General features: G+C 44.8%; 1 protein-coding gene across 2 annotated transcripts in view; it reads left to right on the top strand.

The window, feature by feature from the left end:
* Window positions 1-10,291, top strand: part of PDGFA (platelet derived growth factor subunit A) — a 36,830-nt gene extending 26,539 nt beyond the window's left edge. The window contains exons 6-7 of one of the 2 annotated variants that reach the window (XM_056337036.1): window positions 1,144-1,317; window positions 10,197-10,291. In XM_056337036.1, the coding sequence (XP_056193011.1) occupies window positions 1,144-1,277 (134 nt within the window). In that variant the 3' untranslated portion in view covers window positions 1,278-1,317; window positions 10,197-10,291. Of the gene's footprint in view, window positions 1-1,143; window positions 1,318-7,151; window positions 9,917-10,196 lie in introns of those variants that run through there. The other variant, XM_056337035.1, reaches the window with a different exon arrangement.
* Window positions 10,292-19,154: the final 8,863 nt, after the last annotated feature.

Below are 19,154 nucleotides of genomic sequence, written 5' to 3'. Positions count from 1 at the left end.
CTCTCCAGCCCTGGAGGTTCCTATGCAGCTCCAGCACTTCTGTGTCTTTGAGCTTAGGCTTTTTACTCTGCTTGGAACAGCATCTCACGGGCCTCCTCCCTCCAACGGGCTTCAGCATTCCAGCTGTGAGGTTCTCTTGGCTGTCCTCCTGGGGTCCATGTTGCCTTTCTGTGGTCTGCTTTCCAGCTGTTCTCTGCCTGACTTTCCCATCCCTCTGTTTCTGTCTCTCAAAAATGATTTTCCCTTTCTAGGATCTGTCTCATCATGTATCTCTTTGCTCTCCTCCTGCCTGACAGAACAGCCTTTGATCTGTTTATCTCCACATCAATTGCTTTATCTAGGCATGTGCCTGAGATCCCGTATCCCAGGCCTACAGGCCCATAACTGACCCCCACATGAAAAACAAATGCTGTTATATAGACACGTGTTTCTGGAGAGAAACAGATAAATCTTTGCATTTGGAAAAATACTCGTTACTGAAGGCGTCTTGATAAAGCTCTGTCCAATTCCAGCAACGGTGTAACTCTGAATAGTGGCATTGAAGCAATTTCAGACATCTGACAGTTCAATTAAGATCAGTGGCCCCATTAATAATTTAATTTGAAAGTGTACCCAAAACCAAAGATGATGTTTCAAAGCTACCTCTGATTTGCGTGCTCGTATTTTAATGTAAATCAAAGAAAATCTTGTTTGTAGGCCCCTTCCATGGCTTTGAAATTTTTACTCTGAATACTCTGGCCCTCTCTTGGGCTGGAAATTGTGGTTGCTTTAAAACAGAAACAATGCGGAGGTTTTCAATGAATTTCCTTGCTGTTTCTAGTACACAGCTTCTAGTACTAGCAGATCTCAGAAACAGAGTCAGGTAAAAATCGTTTAAACCCATAAGAAACCCACTTAAGTTTGTTTTAATTTCAGGTAACAGAGAAAAGCCTATCAGTGTTGCATTCCTCAAAAATCAGCCTCTGTTTTGTATTTATTGTTCCATTTAATTACTGTGTGTTTTCCCACAATTTAATAGCAAGGTATGATTCCATGTCTGAGCTTTTCTGTGCCACTCTGCTGTAGCATCTCTGCAGCACAGTCTTGAACGGGTTTGTACTCCTATCTCCTCTGAAATAAAGAACTATTGTTATCCCATTTTAGGCGAGACCGAGGCATGGAGAAATGACTGTGCAAGGTCACACAGCAAGGCTATGGCAGAACCAGGGATAGGACTCAGATCTGAGTGCTCATCCAGTGCCCTAAATCACACGACCATCTTCCCTTTCCAAGAATGAATCCTTGCACCCTTAGAGCTAAATACTGAAAAGATTGAGGGTAAGTTGTTTTGCCTAATTATTGTGCATTGGATACATGATCAAAAATCACTGCCATATTGTCAGAGAATGTAGTGACTGATGAAAACCCAGCTTTCTGCCCTTGAAATTATGTAGCCTTTTATACTGTCATGAGCTAGTAATTTCCTGCATCTCTAAGGAGGCAATCCTTTGTGACTTACAGTGAAAATTATGCACACAGAATGAATCAAGACTCCGATTTTATGGGAATTCCCAAAAATTCAGTAGACAATTTCATTGTACTTCCCTTTCATTCATTCCTTTTATGGTGTGGGTAATGTTTCCGAAGGGAACTGTTTTCATCATGGGCCCAATCCTGATTTTTTTTTCCCAGGCCCTAACATGGAAAGGCACTTTTAAGAGGCGCCTGTGTTTGCCCTTCTTCAGACTAGTGCCTAAGCATGCTCATAACTTTGGACAAACATCCCATTGACCCCAGGCAAATGGAGCAGAGTTGATGCTTTATTACTTTTTTAAAGTAGGGTGTGCCTCCCTGACACAAGATCCCAGTTGTGGGGTAGGGGTCTTTGTGCTTTTAGAGTGTTGCAGTATGTTGTAAGCAACCCCAAAGATGAAGTAACAGGACTAGAATATACAACTAGAAAAACAGCTGGGAGAATTCCACACTCTTCTACTCCTGTGGAGGTTGCCATTTTGAAATACGTATTTGTCCTGGCGTGGGTGGATTCAGCACTGCAACTGCTAATGCCAGTGAGCCCATTTAAGATCATCTGTTGGGGCACATCAAAGAATATAATGTGAAAATTCACAGTCATACCCATAACAGACAGATGAGAGAGCAAATTTCATGTGAAATTTGGCAACTTCTGGTTTTGTGAAAAAAGAAAAGGAATTAGAAGAGACAGTGAACAAGGTCAGAAGGTTGATCATTCATTTTTCAGTTGTGGAATGTTACCTGTCCCTTTAATCATTCTAATTATTTGCTGCATCAGGCTAAATTATATGCTGAAGTAGCTCAGAATCAGTACAACATGTAAAACATTATGGCTGGTTCTCGTTGAACTGCTGCCTATTATCATGGCATATGACTGTGAGGTGGGACCTGCAATCACAGCTGTAAATCAAAGAACAAGTCATAGGTTAGGTACTGTTTTCCTTAGATATTGTCTCTAAGTTTGTTTTCTGTATGCTGGTCTCTTGAGTGACGTTTGGTGAGCTTTTCAGTTAGGTGTAAAGTCACAAAGACATGGTTCCCAACCTGAAACTAAGAAAGTGCTAATTCTTAGTCTTGTTCATAATCAATAGATGAAATCCTGGCAACATCCTGGTGATAGAATTTCTGTCACTGAAGGTTTCAGCATCACATTCTTCCAGTGTTGCTTCTTCCTCTAGAGGGGAATCCAGTCATCATTATTGTATTTGACTTATTACCAGACCATCAAATCTGACTTGGTTTGAGCTTTTAGCATCTAAAAATTTCTGTTTGTGATACTTGTGCATGCCAAGTGTCTTCCAGGGTCTTAGATAATACACAAAGAAAGGCTGACTTGTGTGCTTCAACAGAAAAGAAATCCACATACGAAGGCTGGAGTGGTCCCTCCAGCGGGGAAATAAGGAGCCAAATTTGTAACAAGTGTTGCACACTCATCTTGCCAAGATCAGACTGGTTGTTTTGGCCTCTTCCTACTATCTTTGATCTTGTTTAATAAGGGCAACTTGTTTTACTGTCCATGTTTGAAATTGAGAGTAGGTGTTAAGATGAGGTAGGCAAAACCCAGAAGCACCCAGAGATGCAGTTGAGCCCATAGCACTTGAAATCCCCTGGGGATTTTGAAACATCTTGATTCTTGAAAGCAATCACAAATAAGTAGAAGAAAAGTTTTTTAAACACTTCTGAAAATCTCACCCTGGTTTATCTGGCAGGTGAAAAAAGAATTCAGGAAATACAGTACATAGAGTGATCATTCAGTGACAAAATAGGTGTTCATAGAAAATGCTCATGCTTAAATCTTTCAGCAGTTAATGATCATCTTTACAGACCATAATACTTGAATACTTCACTTATCGATACATCAGGGCTTGGATGAACTTTGAGACGTATGAAAATGGGACACTCCTTAGGCCAATGGTAGCTCTATGATTTAGTAACTGATCAACCAATTACATAATTGGCCAGATCACTAACTTGCATAAATAGATACAACTCCATGAACTTCACTGGAGATGACAGTTACCTGAGAATTGACCCGAAACTCTTGCCACAAAGCAGATAATGGTTTCATATTTTGCTGTTCAGTGTTGTTGTAAAAATAGACTCATTTCCTGGAGCAGTTAAAACAAGAAAATCTGGAAAAGCAATTTCCCACAGAGACTCATCCACACTGGAATTTGCCGAGGTCCCCAGATGTGAACATGTACTGTTAGAAAACATAGAACAGCAACTTTGTTTAGGGAAGGCTCTGACCTGTCAAAAATACTGAGCATTTGTTACCAGACTTTTCCTTGGCAATTAGCGGGTAGAATTACTCATAGAAATTGTTTTGTTTGCTCACAAGGGGAGAAGCAAGACATAAATTCAAGATATCCCTGTTTGACCACAAGAAAGAAGATTGTTCACAGAGGGATTGTTGTTGAAGTGCTGAGTGGCCTCAGGTCCCTTTGGGGATGAACTTAAACTTGTAGACATCAGTGAAGTATCAAGGGCCCTCCAGAATTGCTGGACATCCCTAGCTGTGATTTTTTTCATCAGTCTAAGGGATTTGGGCATCCTGTTTTAATTAATTTTTACAAGACTTTTGAGAAACCTCAGTTGGTGTCAGAATGCTTCTGTCTTTGTTCTGCAGAGAGACTTATTTTGACCCAGGGATGGTACCGTGACTGTTGCCTTCCTTCTCTAGGTAGTAGCACTCAAACCTCAGGTTTGCTTTCTGCTGTTTGGTGTAGAGGTTTCCCAGCAGTGACTTTGCAAGTGTCTGTTGCATGCCCCATTCACTGCTGTGACAGCCTGACATTTCAGATGGGGAGCCCTCGTTACTCCAGCCATGCTTCACCTTTTCTTAGCACTTTGGTTTTACATCTTCTCTATGAAGGCGATGCTGATTTAAGCTGAAGACCAGGGAAGTTTCAACAGGCCAGATTTTCTGCTGTGGGCCCTGTTCTGCTGGAGCCTGTTGCCCAGCTGTGTCAGCTGTATGGGGCCAGAAGAGGAGGGAGAGATGCTGCAGCACTTAAAGAAGCCAAGATATGTGTCCTTGTGCTTAAACGGTCCTGCCTGAAGACACATCTTCCCTGGCTGGCACCAAGCACTGCAGTTTCCTCCTTTCTAATGTTTTCTTGATGCTGACATGTCCCTCATGTGGAGGAAGGTCTCCTGCTGCTTTGTGTGGCTGAGGAGATGTATCTACTTGGCAGCAAGATTCCCATGCAGACTGAGGGCTCTGTGCAAATACACTTGGGCATAAAGACATTTCTTGGTCCAAACTCACCCACAGTAAAGTTAAGCGGCTCAGAGGTTTTCCTGGAGCCAGGAAGCTACTCAAAAACCTGTTCAGGATCTGAATTCCCCTTGACTGCAGTGGCTTTCCACAGCAAAAATGACAGAAGCAATTTATCCCAGATAAAGTGGTTTCTTCAACAGACCATGTAGGGGTCCTGCAGGTTAATGCTCAGCTTGCATACTTTACTGATTGTCACCTATACTGCTTTTAAATCACATTGTCACTATTTATTCAGGGATGTTTCTGGGTTAGCAAGTGCAAATCTTTCCCATTAGTTCCCTGCATTCCCCTAAGTTGTGATTCAGCAAGAGAGTCAGTGGAAAGCTGAATGTGAGGCATGTGAGATGTTTCTTTGAAGTTTCTTGTGCTTAAAGTTAGGCATGAGCTGAGCAGGCTTGCTAAACCGAGTCCCTGAAGAGGCTACGGTGGTAACACAGTGTAAGCTTAGTCTTTTACACATTGTCTGGGGTGATGTTAGTTGCAGAAGCAGTCCTCAGCCTTTCAGTAAACTATTCCATAGTAATGAGGAAAAGCTTTAACTATTCGGTGGCTTTCTACCAGCAAGCTCAGCTACACTAGAAAGCCCACAGCAATGCTTGCCCTCTCTGGGCCTCTAAGGTCTCTTCCTTCCTTATTTTTGTCATTTTTCTTTTCTAAGGCAAGTGAAAAAAAAATCTTAAAATAGTACCTTAGAAAGGTGGGGAATTAAGCAGATCATATCATCTCGATTCCTTTATCTCACTTAATTAAGGAGAATTTTCCTAATAGTGATCTGGTGTTTCCTAAAACAAGTGTACGTGAAGAACACTTTGAGCAACTTCAAAAGAATTTTCAGGCTAGATCAGGAAAAGATAAAACCAGAAGTGGAAACTTCTAATACTTTATAGCTCATTACTTACAGGAAGTGTATTGTTGCATAGGATACTAATGAATTCTGCAGGATGAAGCTTCCAAAAGAAAAAAATGGCACCTTCTTGTATCTTGGGAGAAAGATCTGAGAGCTTTTGCAATTATGATAGATACGCAGTGAATGTGTATGGTCTTATCACCCAGAAAGAGTCCACCTCTGCGAAAAAGCTTTTTAAAGTTTCAGGTGTGTACACTATTGAATTTCTGTAGCAACTTCCTGGTCTAGGTGCGAAAAATGATAAAGGGAATGGTAAAAGTCTGTCTTGTTTTCAGTTGCTCTGTTCTATGCCCTCGAAGGCAGAAACACTGCACTGTGTGTACCTAGCTGCAGGGAGAGCAGCCGGAACACGTTTGAATGACGTAAGGGTGAACACGGTGAAGTTGGTGCTGATGTTCACAGTCAGGTAGTGAGGCCAGCAACGTGAGAATAACAAAATGGATACTCAGATTTACCAGTGACACCTGTCTGGAAGATTAATATTTGACAGACTCTTAATTAACTCAAGAAGTAATCCTAAAATCCTGGTTTTGAACAAGGGCCTGAATCCCAAGTTACTGGATTTACTGTTGATGAGCTGATGCTCTCAGAAATGTTGTGAAACGGGAATATTTCATTTTGTAAAGCACCCAGAGATCTTATGGGTAAGAAGTAACAGTTTCCTACTGTTAAAGAGTTCCCTGGTGTAAGCAGGCCCCTTGATGGTGACTAGAGTGCTGAAGGGTCATGCCTCAGTGTGACCATCCCACCACGGGGGATATGCCCACCTTCCAGCTCTTGTATTTCACTCAGATTGTAAGGCTAGCTTTGCTGTATGTATGAACATACTTTAGGTGGCAAGGCATTTCCATCAGGACTGAAGCACACGGGTAGTGAAGCTTGCACATTTTTTTTGTTATATACAGGCAAGATGTTTAAATACCGAGTTAGCTGCTTTTTGTATCTATAGGCACCCAGATACTTCTAAACTTGTGGTCTTACTGAAAATCAAGAAGTGTTTGCCCTTGTGAAAGTTTCTACTCATGTGTGAAAGTGAGATTTGGACTCCTAAGTCACAAAGATGCTTTTGCAAATGTTGTATCTGTCTTTCTGCTTCTCTATAAATCAACCTGCTTGGCCTGAACTGAATGTTTAAATAATAAACCACTGAAGGACAGTCTCATTTCTTCTTTCTGAGTGTTTCCCTTATGGAGCGCTTGGGGTCACATGGCATCTGCTTTGACCTTAAGGACCTGCTTTCTGGAGGCTTTTTTACAATGCTAACAAACCCCACATTTTAACTAGCTGTTAAATAAGCCCGTCAGTGGTAACTATTCAGGACAGAGATTAGAAGAGTATTCTTACTGGGATACAAGATGGCTCTGTCCATGTGCTGGCCAGGGATGAAGGGCTGGAAAACCGTGTGGTGGAAGAGACTATTAATGTGATTTTCCACAACTTTCCTTGCAGCTGCATTTTTGAGGAGAGAGAGAGAGAGATGGCTAGGCTTGCAGTAACATGTTGTGCCGTCATAAATGCTACAGCCACCATCTGTTTCCAGCCCACGACTTGAAAGAAAACTGAGCAGTAATCTCATAATTCACATGAGCATTTTACACTTGTGAACCCTTCCCAACCTTTGTCTAGTAATGAGGGGAGTGCATGGTGCTAAGGTTTGTATTTTTCCTGCACGTATTAGTGTTTATTTGTATGTCTCTCTCTGTTTTGTTGTTTTTGGTTTTTTTTTCCACGGGCCCATAAAAATAATTTCTCTGGGAGGGAAATCAGACCAGTTCTACATCCACAGTCAAAAGAAACATAATAAAGGCAAAATCCCAATTCCATTGACCTTGCTGGCAAAATTCTCTAGGAGGAGGTGCATTTAACATTTCTTGCTGTGTCTGCCTTAGTTACTTGATTAAAAGAAAGACAGACATTAGAAAGTGAAGAGGCAGGTTGCTGAACTGCCCTTTCCCTGCAGAAACAGAGCTGCCAGGATAGCCGGACATGCGCATTTTAAACCTGCACCATCAGAAAGGATGGTAATGTTAGGCTGGATTTTAATGAAAACAAATTCTTCTGCTAATCTTCGCTTCGGGCTGGCCCTCCGTGGGATTAAGGATACCACCTGCTGTGCCAAAGACATGCTCAGGTTCGAGGCTGCTGGTGGGTGGGAAGAACAGAAACATCTGAGAGTGACTCTGGTGAGCGATCGCAGTCTGTCCTGTTGCAGTGCCCTCAGGGAAGCCAAAGAGTTGAGATCATTTAGCTGATGGAAATACTGCTCCCCTCCACCCTGCAAAGCAAGGCTAGCATCATTAAGGATTTATTTTTGACTGTTCTGCAAAACCAAGGGCTGCTGTTTCTCTGGGCCTCCTCTCGTCTTTGGACCCAATTTGCACGCCTCCTCCCTAGCACAGCCGAACTGGCTGAATGAACTCCTGCTCTCCTCTGGCCTTAGAAAAAAATTACTTTCATCATCTCGACCAGACTGCAGAGCAGTGTAAGGATGAAAGGGCTTCTCATTTCATATATCCCACTGCTGCTAGAACTATAAATCCTTGATGGACTGAGTTTATAACAAACTGCTACTGCAAGCAAGTGAAATTTATTTTGTGTTGTCATATGTATGGTCAAACTGTCCAAGAAGTTGCCAAAGAACTGAGCTGCTGATGGGCAAGCCATTCAATCTCTTCTCATTTTTATTTAAAAATAATTAATAACTATCAATCAAAGGAACTTATTTTGACATGTGCTACTTGTTGGGTGATCTTCAGTATCTCCAAGATGTGTCCATAAGCGGAAGAAAGCTGCCAGCTGTTGCTGGGTCCAGCAGACATGACATGAAGTTCCACCAAGGAAAGGTTTTTGGGCTCATAGCGCTGAGGACAGGTTAAGGGCCACCTCCTTTTTTAGCACTGCTTGCTGTTCTGCATGTGTTTGGTCAGGTAGCAAGGGTGCACAGAGGCCAGGTCTAGCCACATTGACCTCTGCTTGAATCAGTGACAAAGCTTCATTGACCTGTACACGGCAGTGGTCCTTCTGTCTTGCAGCATGATCAAAGATGGAATGCTGGTGGATCTCTGGGGTCTAGAAAGCTGGCCCATGTCTTTTTTGGTGCCTTGTGATGGTAGATGAGCTAAAAAGAAGATAGGACAAACTCTAATCTGATGGGGTCTGAATCATATATGTTTCTGTATCATTTTTTTTACAGAACAAATAAGCCTGAAAAGTTACCTTATTTTTGTTTTCTACCTAGGCTAATTAATTATAACTGGGAGTGTTGGGAGCTGTTGTATTAAACAGCCTTTCCCTGCTTATTCCTGTCCTGCCAGACTCAATCTCTGCAGCCCCCTCCTCTGTAGTTCATGGCCACATCTGGAGTGTCTGCTCTGCACACGTGCTGGTAGGAGCCCTCTCCCCGCTGGTGCACACGTCGTGGCCTTTGGTGTCCATGGAGTTAGAAGCATCTTTCCTGACGCTTGTTTTTGCGTGAGAGGGAGAGAGAGAGGGGGCATGGGAAGGGCAGTGGCAGGGAAGGCCTCTGACATGAAATTCCCAGGAACAGGATTTGCACATTTTATGACCGTTCAGATGGAAATGCAATAGAGCTGAATTATTCTTCCTTAATCCTGCTTTCTCCTTTTCCTCCCAGCAGCCTCCTCCCCTCAAGCTTAGGTAATACAGAAGCTTATAAACAAATCCCACTGCATGAAAAATAGCATGGGGGGGGGGAGGCGGGAAGGACCTGGGTTAGGGCTGTGATGGATAGACAGGTGGAAGGCAGGCACCAGAAGGGAGGATGAATGGTAAAAGCCTTTGATGGAAACACTAAAGAGCTATTGAAAATCCAAAGGGTGGGGGGAGGGAGAAGAAAGAATAGCAGGAGGAGGGAAAGCAAGGGAGCCGTGCCCCCTTCCCCCCCCCCCCCCCCCCCCCCGCCCTCTTTCTCAGGATGTTGAAAGTATTTGTCCTTCGTTACAAAATGATTGAACTGCCGCCAGGCCAGGCCACCCTTCCAGCCATTGCACTGGGAAACTGGCACTTCTGAAAGCTGCGTCACCTCTCAAATTTTATAGCTTTCCCTTTTTGTGGGAGTTTTTGTGCTGTGCGACTTGCAGGATTGTTTTCAGATTTGCTGCGTATCAAAGAAACTATATTTTGTTGCTCTGACAAACACAGAATCCAGGTAATGAAAGTAAGAATTAAAAAATAAAGGCCCATTTTTATCAGAATACCCAGCTGTCTGCCTTTTATTGAGTTAAAATTTCATGCATTTGGTATTCATGGTGTTGCATTAATATTCATTTGGTTTATATCTAGTGCTTTTTGAAGGAGGAATTTCGTCCTGTAAATAAAGCTTCAACTTTACTAATGTCTGTGTGCGCAAAAGCAATGCCTGTTCTTCACAGTCAAGAGTAGTGAGGGTGTTTCTGTTACATCATAATTAAAATGTTTTTTGCATCAGGTGATTGCAGACAGCAGTGTGGAAAAGATAATCCTTCCCCTTTTCAGAATGGTCCCTGAAGTTCTGCGATGTCTTTGTCCTGTGAGATCTGCAGATGAGAAGAACTATTGAAGACCTGCGTACGAGACTGTTACTGCTGCCAGAGGCTGTATTTATATGTGTATGTATTTATATAAGCCTGATGCTTGGGAAGGACTGAATCCATGTGTATTCTTAAGAATTAGATCTGGGTGTCTGTGGATGCATCCTTCACCCAGGCTCTTGTTAACCAGGGGAGGATGCAGGACCATGGTGTCTGCCTGGTGCCACACGTGCCATCGCTGGCAGAGAGGAGGATGAGCTTGCGGTGCCCTGGCCAGGCGGTGCCCTGGCCAGGTGGTGAGCGGGGTCCTGGCCATCCCCTGGGCAGGAGCCTGCTCTCTGTGCTGGGCGGCTGTATGTCCTCCCTTCCTCGCCCTCAATGCAGCCCTCCAAGTAAACAGTGCAGACAGTCAGCTGTCTGTTGCCTCCAAGATAAGATCCTGGGATTAGGTCTCTGAGGGCTGGCTGTGCCGTATAATTAAAATAGGCCTAGGAGAGCAGAGAGGCAATATGCAGCCCATACACATGAATGCTGAGGGGGCTGCGCTTGCTGACATATCCACTGCAGCTGAAAGCAAATCTCTCCACTAACATAACTTTGCAATAGCACTTTCCACGTAAACATCTTCAGTGCCTGGTTACATTCCTCAATGTTTGCAGTGCCCCGAGAGAGGTAACGCTGCCTTTATCCCCGCTTCCAAAAGAAGAGAAAGGGTAAGTGATTAGCTCAAGGTTAGATGGTGAGTTGCTGGAGATGGTGCTTCGGTCTCCTGCCTTCAAAGGAATTTGCTGCGGTGACCAAAGCAAACAGCCCCTGCTGTTCCCAAGGCGGACCGTGGCGTGTCATTTGCACTTTGTATCTGAGATGCTGTGTCTGGGAAGGTATCGCTGTCCTTGCAAACTAACTTCTAGTTCTTGAGCGTGGGTGAACGCTTGTCGTCGTGCCAGGATGACACAAAGTCTAGAAATTATGGTGGCAATTTAGGTCATGGTATAACAGGGGAAAAAATGCTGCCTCAGAAGTGTCCCTGTCTAGTGTCACTGCTAGTGATTATTTAGCTGCAGGACATGGCTGTGGCAAAGATCAGGTTGTAGCTGATATGAATCATGCCTTGAAATAACACTTTCTTTCTTACATTGTGAAAATTGTAGAGGTATGGGAAGTGAAGGAAAATGGGATTTCCCTGGAGGTTAAAGATTTTCCTTTAATCAGCTTTCATAATGTTAATTAAATGTTTGGAACAATGGCTCGGCCATGGGATCCGCCCGCTCTTGCATAACTATCTCACAATACCGTTTTCACTTTCATGTTTATTTGCCAGCATGATTCAAAGCCAGAGCTGAGCAAGACTCCTGCACCAAGGAGCTACTTGGGTTTTGGGAAAACTCACCTCCCTCTCTTACCTGTCCAAGAGAGATAAGGCCCAAACTCTCCCCTCCTGAGAAGGAGCAGCCTGGAGGGATCACAGCACTCCGTCTGTCATCATTACCCCATCTGCAAATGGGGCTAATAAAAACTTACTGGAATTTTGAGACTGGAACATAGAGATACATACCCACCCACAGGGGGAAATGGGTGTGTTTATAGAGATCGGTACATGGATAGATGTATTCCGGGTAGGTAAGATATATTAGTGCCACTTGCTCCCTGAATTTTCACTCCTTCTGTAGCGTAATTGCTGTGTGCCCACGGGAGCCATCGTTTCTGGTCCTTTGAGCAATGGGCTTAATATAACCCAGGCTTGTATCACACGCACGGAGCGCTCAGGGGAAGAGAAAATTCAGGGAACGGTTCACAGGCAGGGGGTGACATTGATTACCCCAGGGACCGCACACCATGGGAGTGGGAGCTGTGCTAGGTGTATTTCCACATCCCAGGAGGTCCTCTCCGTGCCAGACTGGGATGTCTCTCCTGGTGGTCTGAGATGTGTCAGTATGTCCCAGAGGTGGTCCAGTGGTGTGTTCAGAGCACCCACCAGCCACACACGTGCAGATACATACAGAGCCACAGCCTGGCCACCCTTCTTCGAGTTAGAAAAGACTTTTTTTCAAAAATAAGGCATTCAAATTTACAAATGTCAGACACTACCAGGGGAAAAAAAAAAAAAAAAAAGAGAACTTATTATAGTTTAGGTCAAAGTGTTATCTAGCCCAAGATTTTTAAATATGTGCAAAATGCAGTTTCTGCAGAAGGACCATTAATCAGCTGCTGGGAGAACTGCCTTTTTTAAGCTGCAAAGATGAAAACAAAAAGCTGTGAGTGCTGGGGCAGCTCCATTTTCCCATTGTATGGATAGTGGGTCTCAGTGCAGGAGGGCACCTATATCTGTGCAGGCTCTTGCTTCCCTAGCAACATGTTAACATCTTCGCAAAAGCTGTTTAAATACACCGAGCCACTTGCCACGCAAGCTCTACATGGCAGTTTCCCTGTTGACACATGCTTTTGTCTGCTCAGAGGAGGTGCTCTGTAAACATAAATGTTAGATGGTTTTTATGTTACTTATTTCTGATTCATTGGTTCTAAATTAGTAGCTCAGAGGCACATACCTTTTGTACAGGCAGGGAAGGGATTGCGTCTCTTCTCCCCACCTTTGGAAACTTTGACCTGCTAAGATCACAAACTGTAGGAAATCTCGGAGGCGAAGTCCCAGGTACCGCCAGCAGTAAAAGCCCAGAGTAAACAGATTAGGTGTGTTTGAAAGACGTTTTAAGGGAGCTTGGACTATCTAGCTCAGTTTCCATATACCACAGGCAAGATTATTTTCAAGACTGATTTTGATAGCTTGAAGGCTTCTTCCTTAATATAGGAACTGGCTGTGTAAATAATATACATATACTTTTTCTGTTTGGCAGTGTAGGACATGAGGAATTGAAACTTCTTCTCCACACCCGTTTGATTAGCACAGGAGTGGCAGGAGGAATTCTTTCTCTCTTAGTCATTCTGGGCAACCTTTGAGCCCAGCTTTTCCACCCTGTTCCCATTAAGCAGCCTCAGAAACCATGCGAGCGAGCCCCTGGCCGGCTGGGAGCTGTCAGCTGCCCGAAAAACCTTGGTCAGCTCTTCTGTGATAAATCTATGGTGAGGTGTGTGATGCGTGGGGTATCAGCCCCATATCCCACACGGTTCCTGTCCCAGAAGGGGTGAAATGAATTTAAAAATTGGAGTACAAAAGGGAAAACCCATTTCTTGAACTTTAAAGTCACTTTATGGAGCAATCAAGGGTATTGGGGTTGGGTTTTACTCATCTTTAACCAAGGGCTGCTGCCTGTAGGCTTTACCACCCTTTCGCAGGAGTGGGGTGGCAAAGCCCTAAAGCTGAGCTGTTTCCTCCTGGATCCTCCCTTGCAGATGGCAAAGGACATTGTTGATTTCCACACGAAAGAAATGCAGAATCCTGTCTGCACATTTTGGGCTGAGGCAAATGAAAATTTTGTTGTCAGTCTGGCTTGGCATCACCTTTCATTCTCTTCTGTTTTGTCTCTCTGTGAATCATCTCTCCATTTCACTTCTTTTTTGTTTGTTCCATAATTGCTGGCTTAACCTGGAGGCACGAGGCTTCCTTGTGGAAACATCACCACGCTGTCAGTCAGCGAAGGAGAGGTGGTACAGCTGGTACAGTCCTTCCTCCCTCTCAGGAGTGAGTGAATCATCCCTTGAATATGCAATATCATCCAGGACAGGAGCCAGGATCCTCAACAGGCACATGAATTCCACCATCTCTGGAAACATTATTTCCACATTTTGGGCAGACTAAGAGACAGCAAGTAAATAAGCAAGCTGTGGCATTTGCAATCTCTGTAGTTTTATTTAAAGTGACTGCCTGTGCTCTAAATGCTTGTGTGGGTATTAAGAATATGAAGAGAAAAGCGTATATCCTTGATCTGATACTGCCCAAGGCAGCTTCATGGTATGGGCCATTTAATGCTGTTGAGCAGTCCATTGAACAATTAAGAACCCACCAGAAACAGTAACTGCCTGCTTTCCTCCTGAAAACTTGCATGAGCTAACGTATCCCAAACCTTTCTCTCTGTCTCTGGCTTCTGTATTTCTCCTGTGAAACAGTGTCGGCGCTCTCTCTTGGTCCTGCGTGGAGATGTCTCGCATCGCCCTCGCACAGGAGCAGCCAAAGGCACATGGGCTTCTTCCCTCCGCTGGCTTCTCATGCAGAAGTGTTTCCCCTCCACGGAAAAGGCCAGTTTCCCATGGTTGCTCCTGGGCTGTGAGCGGGATGTAGCCAGGGAATCAGGGAAGACTGACTGTGCGATCAGGTAGCCCATGATACAGCATTTTGTAACATCAAGTGGTTTTCCTAAACTCTTGTCTGCTGTGCTTATGAATTGGATAAAACTGCCCCTGAATGAATATACAGTTAGATGTCATTGTTGAGTGTGTGAGAAACACAATGGGAGAGGAACACTGATGCAGTCGAGCAGAGAAATACTGGTCAGGAGGGCTACGGTACTGTGTTCTCTGTTACTAATAATAACTTACCAACAGCTAAGACTTTTTCTGCTTTGCTTTTGTGCCAAGGTTATAGCTACATGTTAACCTTCATCTGTCCTTCTGACTGTAACGGTGAAAGTGAAATACCATTAAAATTATCTTTCTATATGTTTAAACCACTCTGGCACTTTTCCAGGCAGTATTTGTGCCCGTTTATGCCGCAGACCCTGGTGACCCTAGAATACTTTTATTTACGACAGCATAAGCATCATTTCCATGGCAACATGCTTTTCAAGCTGCAGATTGAGGATTGCAATTTCCTAAGCAATAGAAGAAGCAATGGTGGATTTTTTTTCCTAATCAGCTAGTAGCGACTTTCATGTGCAAAATGATCAGCCACCACAAATCATTTAAAAGCTACATTATAATCAAGGCAATTTTAAAGCTCAGCATGGTTAGTTTAAAAATAAAAGGGAGTTAGATCCAGTTGTTTAATGAAAATGAAGATCGTGCAATGATATCCTCGCTGCTACTCTAGTAAATTAGCTTCAACTTGCTCTGCGATGCAGCCTAATGAGGGGCAGAGCAGTTTACTTCACTAGAATGACACATTATTTACAGGAAGACTACTACATAATTATAATCCTACATGGTTTTGGACAATGCTTTCCCATATTGGGGGAGACAACAAAGCCTGTTTGAAAATGGGCCAAGCTATCAACAAAGGAATGTTATTAACAGATATGATGGTTAGCAGCTCCTGTGAAATTGCACTTGGTGCTTTCTGCCTTCAGAGAGCACCAGGGTGGAGCTGATCCTGGAGATGGAAAAGCTGCCTGTGCAGGCACATATGCCAGCAGAGCCCTTCCCGTTGTGGCGGGCAGAATTGCAGGACTGAGTCGATGGGAAAACATCACTCAGCGGTGCCACAGCGTTGCTTTCCTCCCCCAAATCAATTTTTAAAGTGATGTCTTGTTGCTCCACAAATAGGGAAGCTGAGGTGCAGAAACATACAATGATGTGTCCGAGGTTGCCTTGGCCGACAGTCAGAGGTGCTCCCTGGAGTCCCAGGACACCACTCTGCCTACCAGGGGCCATGACCATTTATGAGAAGGTGTCCAAAGGCTCGAGCTGTCCCTTGCTCAGCCAGCTTGGTGCCCAGCACCATGAGGGCCATTGCTGCCTGCTGCTCTTCTCACCATCTCTCACTGGAAGAAAATCTGCCTTAAACCGCTTCAAGGAATTCAGAAGAACATCAGGAGTTTCTTTCTTGTTGGATTGTCCTTGAGAGAACTGAAATCTCACCTCGTATCCAGGCAGGATTCGATGCTGGCCCGGCCAAGCCCAGGGAACTGCTGCGTACCTGCATGGGTGGGCTTAGCAGAACTGGCTCAAACCTCTCTATATTATCGGTTACTCATGTCTCCAATTTCGAAGTTACATCTTAATGGTGAGGGTGTCACTACAGAATTATCAGAGATTAAATATCTAAGTCATCCTAGAAATTATTTCAAAGAAAATAAGATTTGCTGTTGTTTTTCTCCCCCAAGAATTATTTGGGGTGACAGGTAAAGAAATACTGAACTACATTCTGTAACAGTAGATGTACATTCCTACTTGACGAAAAAATGCATTCATACTGATTTGTTTTGGGCCTCCGATACTTTTTGGGGCAAAACTTCCACTGGTTTTGAAAGCGTTAGGACAACAGAAGGGACCTCCAGGTTTCAGGGACCCCCATGTCTTGTGAGGTAGGGCTGGTCATTAACTCCTCTGGGGGAAGCTGAGTAAACACTACTTTGAAACACTGGATTTTCCACACCAGGGACCGGTTAAGTTAGCATTCTGGGGTGTTAGATATTGGACCAAGCACACCACACAGCTCAATGTCAAAATCTTTCAGGACATCGAGAAGCTGTGGACTAGGTGACCTTTAAAGGTCCCGTCCAACCTAAACCATTTGATGATTTTATGGCTGATTCTACGCATACGAATGTGTGAGACTAGCATTAGCACCCCAGCATCCTCCTCCCTTTGAAGTCAGTTGTCAGACTTGATTTGGAGTCCCAGCACCAGGGCTGGGAAATCAAGGAATCACAAAATACATTCTGCTCTAGGGAAACCTCTCTCATGCTGGCTGGCAGTGGAAGAGGAGGAAGGTTTTTCAGCCTGCTCTTATGGTTTCAGACTTGAACTTGGAACTGTTTGTTTTTGCTACGCCACCCCTTCCGCCCTAGTTAATAGTCAACTTTGAAACCCAGCTTTATGTCCCATGTATTTGATTTACATTTCAAATGAAGGGCCAGCAGGGCAGGCGGTCTAAATCACTTGTCAGCACAAGGGAAGGAGGTGACACAGTGGGAGGAAAAAGTGAGATGCGGCTATGGCCCAGTGTAAACGCTCAAGCAGCTGGGTGATGCTGTTACTGGGAGAATCCCCAGCAAGTGACAACTGCTCACCTTGCTCAAAGGTTGAGGTCTAACCCAGGCAGCACACAGGGACCGGCTTGTCTCCTTTGATTTACACTCGATTCCTCCAACTCTACAACCCTGCATCCTGTTTTCCTTATCCGCTGCAGCTGTACACGGAGGTGAGGGCTTGGAAAGACCTAGCGAGAGGAGTTTCTTTTGAAACCAAAAATAGCCTGTCATGATTTTTTTTTTTTTTTTTTTTGGTCAGCATGTTGCAATTTTAAATTTATCACTGATCTGTAGCTGAATTGACATACAGGAAACCTACCTAATCGTGAGTCGGAGGGCACAGGGCAGAACGAGTTCACTGGCCACTCTTGAAAACTGTCTGGCTGGAAATATCATTTTCAGCTGCTCTTTGATGAGGTAACATCAAGGAGCAAAGCAACAGCACACACCACACGGGCCAATGCCAAATGGTTTGCAGGGCCAGTCAATGTGGCATTGAGGAAAGGGGAAATATTTGCAAGATCAGTCAAAAATGAATTAGATGTGTTTTAAAGCAATTACTTTCCAGACCGTTTACTCTGAATGACACAAACATGATCAGCCTGTCCTTAGAGACCTTCATGGGCTCGACCTGATGGATGTGGTGATGCCTAATCCTGCCCTCGCTGATGCTGCCTGGAATCGTGTGTGTGTGTGTTTTGACAGCTCAGGAGCAGAGCCTTGCTGGCTGCCGTGCACTGCCCTGATGCATTTGCACAACAGGATGACCTCTTCCTTTCATCTTTTTACATTAAACACAAGATCCTGAGGCTGCAGAGGGAACCACCCCTCGTGGAGATGGAAGGTGGAGGAGCCGACACAGAGACACAAGCCCAGCACTGTCAGAGGCTGGTGTAAGCATCGTGCCTCTCCAGCGAGCCTGCACCCACCAGAGCTTCCCAAGATTTTACTGGAAATAGCTGTGTCTGCTTCTTGAAAGCGCATTAAAAACTACCTGCCAGGTTCAGCTGACATAAATCCCCATAAATTCATTCACCAGCCTTATTCCTGGAGAACTGCTGCTTAGTGCTCTGTTTCTTCATAGCTGCAGTTTCTCTCCGTTTGTTTTAACGGTGGTGCCTTGCTCTCAGTTTCCCCACACACGTTCCTATATTGCTAAAAAGGCACTGATGAACACGAGCTGCATTACCAGAAATCACATTCCTGTTCCTGTTCCTTGGGTCATTTCTCCCTCATTTCCCATTAGTTTCCCATTTTAAGACTGCGTGCATGACATATCTATCAGCTAGATCCACTCAAATATTTATCCCGTAATTTAATCAGTGAATTTCACGGTAGGTCGATAACTACATCGGTGATTTTCTCCTCATTCCCGTAGCTTGCGTTGCTGTACATTAGGGAGCTGGAAGACTGCAGGTTTGTGGGGGTGCATGAACCCAGTGAAGTTTATAAACTGTGAAGAGTGTCTCCTTTCCCTGGCAGCCCTGAGGCCCGTGTGAGCCCCTCGGCAGGGCGCTGCGTGGGAGGGAAGGGGGAAGCGCCAGACACGGCCGACACTTGGGCATCGGCGTGGCCTTCATCAGCCTCAGCTGTGGGCCAGCCGCCGGTGTGTGCCGAGGGAGAAGCAAAGAGAAGAGGAGCAGAGTCCACTGAAACAGAGAGTGAGGAATTCTAGCTTTAAAGGCCAGAGAATACCCCCCTCTTTTCCCCCTCGCAGTCCCCAGACTCTCAGGAGAGAGAAATTGCAGTCCTGGGTAGGGGACTATTCCCCCAGCTTCCAGGCTAGAAGGACTTCAGGGGACACAACAAACCTCCAGACTTTGCTCTTGGAGCCCAGGCTGGAACATTCCCAGCCAGAACAAGCTCCCCAGAGCCCGGCACCAAGGCTGAGCCCCCCCGGCTGCCCGGCTGTGCCCCCCAGGGGCGGTGGGCCTGGGCGCTGGTGGCTTGGCCCCTCAGCCCTCAGGCATCCAGGGCCTCACGGAAAGGGGGGTGAGAAGTGGCACCCTCTTATAGTGTGAGTAACAGCTCAGCAATATGTTTCCCCGGGGCAAGGTATG

This window comes from Falco biarmicus, chromosome 4, assembly GCF_023638135.1.
Source record: "Falco biarmicus isolate bFalBia1 chromosome 4, bFalBia1.pri, whole genome shotgun sequence".
NCBI classification, from domain to species: Eukaryota; Metazoa; Chordata; class Aves; order Falconiformes; family Falconidae; genus Falco; species Falco biarmicus.
This window is presented reverse-complemented; position numbering and strand designations above follow the sequence as displayed.